Below are 9,595 nucleotides of genomic sequence, written 5' to 3' on the forward strand. Positions count from 1 at the left end.
CCCTTCATCGGCAGGCGGACTCTCAACCACTGCGCCACCAGGGAAGCCCTAATTTTCTTTTTTAGCCAAACTTATTTTAGTCATTTCTTAATTCTGTTACACAAATTTTGCTATGTGTCCATTGTAGGAAAATTAGTTGTACATTGGCTGCCTCCAATTTCCGTTTCTTAGTCACCATTCCACCCATGACTCACCCATCAAAATAAGGTTTCTAATCCCTCTACTTCCCTCACATTGCTCTTACAATAACAACAAAGCAATAACCTTCATATTTACTAACCTACTGAAGTCTTTTAGTGTTTCGCCTGCTTGACTTGTGACTTTTGGCAATGCAGACCCACCCCTTTACTAAAACGTTTCTTGGACTACATTCTCTCCTAGTTTTTCCTCCCCTTTCCTTGTGACTTCTCTCTATCTGTGTTCTGAAGCTCTCTGTTTCCTCTAACAGTTTTTTAAAAAGCTTTTCTAGCATTTAAGTCTCTTTGAGATTCTACAATCTCAAAGATTTTTAAACGATTCCAAGGTTTTAACCATTCCCTTTATTATGATGACTCCTGAGGCTCTTTCTTCAATCTAGGCTCCGGAAGAAATCCTGCACTCCAATGTGTGTATCCACTTGCTTTCTGGACATCTCCTGTTGCAGGTGTCACAGCCATATATCTAAAATGAAATTCACTATCTCCCTTTTAACCGCTCTTGTCACTTTATACTTTTGAGTGACACTATCATCTTATTCAGTCTCCTAAACCAGAAATCTGGAAATCATTCTCAACTCTTCCTTCTCATTTTGTGAGCATATGATAGCAATCACATTTTAAGGACCCTGGGAGACATGATATAAATAAAAATGATCATCTACAATGCTTGCCAGGTTTGGTATCATTGTTTCCAGACTAAAATATAGGATGTCTTCCACTGTTAGTATAATCTCTGTTTGTCTATGTCTTAATTTTTCCCATTACAATTCAATCTACCCTTCTTTGATTACTGATTCCTGAAGGAGGGGGACTTAACTCTTCATTAGGACTGCTTAAGTGGAAGTTCAATAAATTAAATTAAGACAATGGTGCGAACCTCTGAGTCATGCTAGTTGTTATAAGAATTAATGGAAGACTCTGCCCAGTCTTATCTGACTCTGCTAAGAGGGAAAAATGAAGCCTAATGTGTAACGATGTGGCTTTGAAATTGTCCTTCTAATAACAGACTAATATTTTAGAAGTCCCTGGGGCTTTGGACATGGTAGGTATCCAATAACTATTTACCAATGAGCAAATGAACAAATAAACATATAAGGCACATGTATCATTTTGATAATTATGAATTTTTTGATCAGCATAGCTACTATGTGAATAGGAATATAGTGAAGAACCTTCAAAATATGGTAAAAAAAAATGTGAGTTAGAGTTTTCCTGTTGCATCTTACTAGCTGTTTGTGCAGGCACAGGTTATTTAACCATCATAAGCCTAAGCCTACCCATAATGCACCTGTTCTGACTACTATGAAGGGTTGTTTGAAAATCAAAGAAGATAAGAAGGTGAACATGTCAGAAGGCCTGGAAATTTCCTTCAGCAGAGAATGTTATAGTTGGTATCTTGGCCTTCCTGATAGAAGTCCTAGAAACTTGAGATGGAATTAAAGTCTTGTTGGCTTAACCTCTTTTCCTTCTGTTAGCACGTTTTGATGTTTCCTATTTGCTTATCTTGCTTCTACTTCTTAGTAAAAGGGAGGATGCTTTGCTAAACTGTCTTAGACTGGGGAATTTGTCTTGTTGCATTCCTAAAGATCGTTGACATTTAAAAAAAGAAGGCGATGCATAAAGGTATAAAAGACACGAAACTCTAGTAGGGTTTCAAATTTGTTGGCATATGTATCTGATGATTCTATGTTAGCAATAGTTGGACTGTTAGGTGCTCCCAGGACCTATGTTTATGTCCAACTGACTATACGTTTACTTAGAGAAATAATTTTCTCTTCATAGATCAATTTTAGCCTGTTTAACTAAATTCTGTCAAAAAATTTAAAAATATAAAAGGAATCCACTAAAATATATAGCTGACACACATGCATATACATGTGTATTTAAATTTTTTCAAAATAATACATTTAAAATATAGCAATGACACATTTTAAAGGTCAAAATTACTACAAAACTGATAATGAACCAAGCAATCCCCCACCCCACACTTCTGTGTAAGTCCCGCTCCCAAGAGGCCATTGTTTTCAACTCTATTATGGATTTCTTTTAATATTTACTTCAATATCCTTGCTTGTACTTTTTAACTTATCAATTTTAAACATCAACTATTTTCTTTTATTTTTTATTTTTATTGGAGTATAATTGCTTTACAATGTTGTGCTTGTTTCCGCTGTACAATGAAGTGAATCAGTTATATGTATACATATATCTCCTCCCTCTTGTACCTCCCTTCCACCCCCCCATTAGATAAAGATTTAGCACATTTGCTCATTCCCACTCTTACCCCACCTGCAACCATTATTCCTTTCAATAACTCCTAATGTATGTATACCACAAACTTTGATTAAATATTTACTGCATGTTATTACATAATATAAATATTGTTTACTGCTGAAGAAAACAGTGCAAAATTAGTTTAATTCCTTCATTGTATTGCACTTATTTGCCATATATATATATATATATATATATATATACATACATATATATGTGATGTTCTCTATACATATATATCTATGTCACTAATATTTTCCAAAACAGAATTATTTCTCAAACAGAATTATAAAACCATTTTGGAAATATTTTGCACCCAGAGGGTAGGGTAACATAGTGTGCTGGTTAAAAGTCAGATCTGCTTGGGCTTGAATAAATCTCTCTTATTTACTAGCTGTGAAAAATTGAACAATTATTTATCTTTGCCTTAGTTTTCTCATCTGTAAATTAAGGATAATAATAATATAAATAATCATAGTGATAATACCCCCTCATAGGATTGTTATGAAAATTAAATGGGTTAGTATTTTTAAAGCACCTAGAACATGGTAAAAGTGTTCATAAAAAAAAAAACCACAGAAATATTAAGTTCACTTTTTTCTTCTGGGAGATATTTCTTCTGGAATTCCATATCTTCCTACTTCGATCTAGTTTGCTTGCTGTTGTAAACCAACCTAAGCCAATTTGGTAAATGACAATTTTTAAGTTCTTTATGGTACATTTCAGTTGACTCATAATTAATGAGGGCTATAGGAATCTTCCCCTACAACCTACAAAGAGGTGTTAAGTTTGATGAAAATAAGTTCAACTGTATGTTACATAACAGGCCTTTATTTTGCACCAAATATTTAAAAAATTCATGAAGTGAGTCTCCATTATAAGATTTCTTCAAATATTAACTAAGCTTACCTAAGGTGTCAAAACTAATGCAAATTCAATATCTTATAATAACCTATAATGGAAAAGAATAGATATATGTATGTATAACTGAATCACTTTGCTGTACCTCTGAAACTAACACAACATAGTAAATCAACGATATGTCAAAGAAAAAAAAACCAAACAACAAAATCAGCTGTCTCTGACAAAGTACTGTCTTTTAAAGTACATTTATGAGTAATAGAATCCTTGGTCTCTGGTCCAGTGAGATTGTTGTGGTCCTGGACTTCCTTCACCCACCTCCTGGGTTAGATCCCTTGTTACTTTCTGAATCTTGTGTTCTGTTCTTTCTTAGTTAACACCACAGCATTGGGGGAACACAGCTTCTGATCACTTCCTGTGCACGTGAGTTACTTCTCTTTTTTTATGTGTATGTGAAGTCACGTTTATAAAAATGTGTTTACTCAGCCCATCCGCTTAACTGATATTTCGACTAGATACAATTCTAATTTGAAATAATGGTCCTTCCAAATTTTGAAGATACTCAAGAAAGTGATTATCTTGTTGCTTCTTGAGTTGAAATAGAAAAGGTTAATAAAATTGTAATTTTCAGTTCTTAGAATGTGACCTTTTTTGCTCTCATTAAACTTTTGAGATTTTCCTTTCATCTTCAGTTCCTGAACTATTACAACAATATGTCTTGAGATGGTGTATTTCACTCACTCACTGGGTACCCAGGGAGTCCTTTCAATCTGGAAATTCAAGTCCATATGGTCCATCCATTTTATTCTATTTTCTCTTTTTGAAAGTCTTAGATGGTGCACCTCCTTGTTACACTAAATCTTTGATCTCTTCTCTTTCCATTATCAAAAGATTTTTATGCTTTCCAACAGATTTCCTTAATTTTGTCTTCTTTAAAATTTCTATATCATACTTCATGTATTTACTTTGGAAACATTCTCTGGCTGTTCCCTTCCTAAAGCATTCTTTTCTTTTATGTAATTACTACCTTCTCTTTTAATCTCTTCAAAATGAGACTAAAAACTACAAGGTTTCGATAGTATTGTGAGTTTTTTTCTGCTCCCTGCAAGAATTTTATTTCCCTTGATATCTTTTTTTTTTCTTGGCTTGATTTGACCTATAGAGGTATTTCACATTGGAAACATTCCTCACATAGCTGATGGTGCTTTGCTGAATTTTGATACTTAAGAAGAAGCACTAGTAATCTTATTAGAAGATCTATGAGAATCAATAGCACTTGTCAGCTAAGGATCAGGTATTCTGTCTCTCTTTTTTATATATATTACACACATACACACACATATTGGGAATAAATTGAAAAAGTCAACACTTATTCTTCTTAGTGTACTTTTTATAACTGATTTTTTAATTAAAACTGCTAACATGAATTTCTTTGGTTGTGACTAAATAGCAAATAACTTTCCATGCATAGTTTAGCCTTTGTATATGAAGCCTCCTGAGGCTATGCTGTCCAAAATTTATCTGAAACTAGTAGCACACCCTGTCACTTATAAGCTATTTATGTTTTGATTCAACTTTGATATTTATGACTCTCTCTGGTGCCGGTTCCTCCAAGACTCTACAAGAAGACTTTCAATACCTAATCAAAAAATAAAAATATCTCTGTGATTCTTGGGTGAGCTGTGTTACCAACTATCCAGAACCAATATGCTCTAGGATTGTTCTCCTCCAGCTTCTCAAGCTCTCTCCATTTCTGCAATGTTCCACCTTAGCACTATTGGCTTTCAGAGGATACTAAGATAACAGGAAGTGAGCAACTTGAAAGCCAATTAGTTTAAAGCTCACCTCCAAAGCACTTAAGAAGAGGTCTCTTACAAGAAGGCATTTCAACAGAATAGTGAGAATTAGACTCATAATGTCTCCAGTATGTTGAGGAGATCCATTGAGTCAAATATGTATTCTTGTTCTCCTTAGCTTCTTATCAGACTGCCTTCCAGGGCATCCCAATCAGTCCTATACTGTTGCAGCATTTCACTCTCAATTTGTTCCTACATATCGTATAATTGATTATAATTTATATAATTATAATTGTATTTATACTCTTCTTAGTCAGCTGGTCATAGAGAAAGCCCCCATGAGCCCCCGTGTACTTGATGAATCAGCACTGCTGAGCAACTGAGATTAGGCTAGATAGATCAGGTAATACTAGGTTTATGAGTAGTTAACATCAAATTGTTGTTTAGCTTCCCCTTGGGTCCAGTTTCTTAAAAGGATAGTAATTATTTGCTAAATATAAGCATATCCTTGCTTTGGAAAGCTAGGGTTTTAATTCTCTTACTAAGGCTTACCACACACTACATATAGCAACCTGACCTATTATGAACCCTTTAAACATCATTTAATCCGATGAGTGATAACTAGCAGGATCACTGTGACCTCAGCTGTCTGGAGAGCCTTCTCTTGCCATGGGAAAAACTCAAAGCTTCTCAGCACCAGACTCACATGCAGTAATATGTGGCCTCAAAAATTCAAAGAGACTATTCATGTTCCTAGTGGTCATAGAGACATGGTTCAGCAAACTGTCTTCACTTTAGAGAGCTAGCCCAACTTTCCTTAGACCTCTTAACCTTTAAAATAAATCAGTAACTTGACAGCCCTATAGTCTTCCATTGTATTTGGCTCCAATGTGCTGGCATTCAAGTGTCTAATTAACATATCTAGCTAATAAAGTTTACCCTCTAGGTTGTATCACATGATGTTCTGTAAGATGGTATTTCTGTAGACTATAATGTGGTACAAAGCCAAGGAGTTAACACAATCCAGAAACAGTATGGCAAAATTATATTACTGTTTCTGCCTGGTGAAATAAAACAGACTGCTTCTAGTAATTTTGTTTATTGGAATAGAGGAGAAAGACATTATTCAGATCAGTTGCTTTATACAAAGTACTAAGAGCTATAATGATTTGGACCCCATATGGAACAGCAGTTGCAACAGAAGTTGCCATCTAATTAAACTTTGGAAAATCCATTTTTATCTTCTCAAACTATCCTTCCACTACTAAACACAAATGAGAATCCGCTGAGGATCATTAGCCCTGCACTTTTAAGTCACTAAAGATGGCACTAATATTTCTGATTTTTATTGAAGCATTATTGCTATTAATTTAATATTTTTGTAGCAGTAGAAAGCTCTGCAATTTTCAACTTGGTATTTCCAATCAAAATGTTCCTTTTTCATGGGTTACAGAGCTGATGTAAGAATCCATCATATTTTGAAGTCATCTATTCCAGCTGTACAAGAACTTGGGTAATAAATATGGGAAGGATAAAGGTAGCTTCTCCACTTGTCATTTTAACATCAAAATACCCTCACTAGTGGAGTGCAGAAGTGTCCTGTGGCCCCGGGAATTAGTTGTGTTTCAAAACCATGTTTTCTTTCACAGGGCACAGTTACTTTGGTAACGAACTCTGGTTCTTTTAGGCTAAGATTAGGTAAAAAAAAAAAAAAAAAAAAAAAAATAGCACACACTTGAGATATCATTGCAAAGTACTTATTTAAGACAAGATGCCCTCTCTTTCATTCTGGTGACTCGAGGTCCATGATTTACCTATGTTTTAAAAATTCAGTGGAGGGCAGAAATTCCATATCATATATCATAATGAAACACCCAAGGCTCTGATGAGCAGTTCTGGAGGGTTATTAATTTCACAAATAAAATAGCTCTACAGAGGACTTCACATCTCTTTCATTCCCAGAAATCTAATTCTCAACTGGCTGTTAAGCTCTTTTTGGATCAGGCTATTCTGACTTTGTACTGATCCTGATATCTATTAATGGAAAATGTATCTGTTTTACTCATTGGTAGTTAAATGACACTACATTATCTCTTCCACTCCAGATTTGCCCTTCCTCACTGAAATCAGGGAATCAATTTTCATTGCTATGCCTTCCACCAACAATTCATGGACATCACTAAAGTCTTTTAAAGATATTGGTATTCCCATCTCCAATATATGTCTCAATTGGTGAAGATGGATGGGTGGATTATACATGATAACAACCCATTTTATCATATAATATAAGAATTCCATTTTGTGAAAATTTTTATTTTGTGCTTCTATACTATGCCGAGGAATCAACTTCATTTAATGTATGCTTCCATTGAGTTCCATTTTGCAGTGTTTCAGCAAACTAACAGACTCCTCCCAGCCCCTTAAACTATGTTAATGGATCCACAGTCTCTGAAAGTACACTCATATAAATAATTCAGCTTTATCTAATGTTATCATTCTCTCTCCTTTGTTGAGTATCCTCAGAATCCATCCATCTTTTCTAATATTTAGCCAATATAAGTTAGGTAATTTCTGTAGTTCATTTATAACAGTATTTCCATCTCTAGATTTTACTTTCTAATTGATACCCTGTTGCTCCTTCTTATTATAGGTGGGAATCATTGAAGGTTAAGGGGAATGGGACATGAAAAGAATAAATTCCCTCCTAAAGTTAATACCTTGAGTTGAGGAACTAGTTGCATCTTCAAAAAGGAAGGAATTGCTTTACAAATCAAGTAGTGTGGGGCTCTTTCAGCAAACAAAGGAGGTTCGGTGGGGCTGGGAATTGTGACCACTCCTTCTCATCTGTATCTTATTGTCTAATCTCTATGCCAATTCTTGGGTGGCCTTCTATTTCCAGATCAGTGGCTAACTTTGTTGGACTTATGAACAAATTGGACTTACTAATGTGCTCTTGGAAGGGAACTCGTTTGTACATAGGGGACTTATTGTATGGTTTTTCAAAGCCTTACCCTCAGGAAATGTGTCATTTCTGGTACCTATACAGGGCCCATGTCCCATTTTTGTGGGTCACTGTCATCCAGACTCTGACCTCTGAATAATTTCAGGGTTCTGACTGCCTTTTACCTAAGCTATGCAGATAACCAATGTGAATTCCCCAATATTTCCCAACAATCTGATGTCAATAATGGATTTCTGGTATTGATATCTTTTTCTACTAGACTCCTTGGCTATAAATACCAGAGAATAATTCCGGGTGTTTCAACAAAAAAAGGCTTTCTTTGAAAGTGATAGGTGGAATCACATAAATGAGAAGAGGCTGGAAGAGTGAACTTGGAAAACAGGCAGAAGATAAGGAAGCTTTTAAAAACTAGATAGAAATCATCTGGCCAGGAAGCATTGCCATTACTGCTGAATATCACTGAAACCAGAGGGTCTTACCAACAGCCTTCACCGGGGGCCACCGCAGATGAATTCTAAGCCAAGAACACGCCTCTCCTTGGCTAAGCCTGCCATAAGCTCCACCCTGGCTTTACGGGGCTGGGAAGAGAAGAGATACTTAGGGGCTACTGAGCCCCACTAAGATTACAATCAAGGGCAGTTTTCTACATATAAGAAAAAGGTCTGGAGCTGGGACAGATGAAAAAGTGACAGACCTTTACTCAGGAATATGTATTGCCTGATTAAAAGCATGAACTGGACACTTTTTGGCACAGAAGCCTTCATGATTGTCCCTTGCTTACTCCAGGACTCTGTCTTGATGGCTCCCCCACCCTGCATCCACAGCCCTCTGCTATAGCCTTACCCAGATTTTTGCAGTTTTCTGAATTTACTGTTATATCTTCACTCCAAGCCTTGCTCATGATGCTTGCTCAACCGAAATCCCCTCACCACCCGTCCGTCTGTAGAACACAACACACAAATACAGCATCACTTCCTCAACGAAGGCATTCAATACTACTCTCCTTTAGAAATAAGTACATGCTCCTGTTAGAACCTACTTACCCAATGTAGACTCAATTCCAGCTAACAATTTGTGATTGTTTCTCTGTCTTCTAGGCTACAAGTTTCTTGATGACAGGCAATTCATTTTTTTTTGTTTTGTTGGCCTTGGAACCCGATTGAAATCCCCGACAGATATTTATTGCAAAAACATTTCTCTTTATATAACAATTTAATCAGGCTGAGGTGTGATAAGCAGGAAGGCAGCCATTAAGCAAGGCTGTCAATGCGGCAGGATCTTCTCCTCCTGCTGATGGGTGTGGCGTAGTCATGGCCGTTCATTAGAAATTAAAGCGGAACTGAAATCCATTTACTGCCTGGTGGCGTGGAGCGCTGTTGTTACAGCTTAACCCAGCATCTCCCGTATGCTGTGAGGCCGGCATATGTCAAGCAGCCTCCAGCTGTAATTCCTAGAACGATCACTTTCATATGCTTTCCCCATGGCCCTGGACAGTTGAGCTCAGA

The 9,595-nt window shown here is 36.2% G+C and overlaps 1 protein-coding gene across 2 annotated transcripts in view; it reads right to left on the reverse strand.

The window, feature by feature from the left end:
- The window catches only part of KERA (keratocan), an 18,676-nt gene extending 9,365 nt beyond the window's left edge, over positions 1 to 9,311 (reverse strand). Inside the window, exons 1-2 of one of the 2 annotated variants that reach the window (XM_007123694.3) lie at positions 9,134 to 9,311; positions 8,934 to 9,030 (exon numbers count right to left, since the gene is read on the reverse strand). In XM_007123694.3, the coding sequence (XP_007123756.1) occupies positions 8,934 to 8,991 (58 nt within the window). In that variant the 5' untranslated portion in view covers positions 8,992 to 9,030; positions 9,134 to 9,311. The remainder of the gene's footprint in view (positions 1 to 8,933; positions 9,031 to 9,133) is intronic. The other variant, XM_007123695.3, reaches the window with a different exon arrangement.
- Positions 9,312 to 9,595: the final 284 nt, after the last annotated feature.

Source organism: Physeter macrocephalus, chromosome 6 (genome assembly GCF_002837175.3).
Source record: "Physeter macrocephalus isolate SW-GA chromosome 6, ASM283717v5, whole genome shotgun sequence".
Classification (NCBI taxonomy): domain Eukaryota; kingdom Metazoa; phylum Chordata; class Mammalia; order Artiodactyla; family Physeteridae; genus Physeter; species Physeter macrocephalus.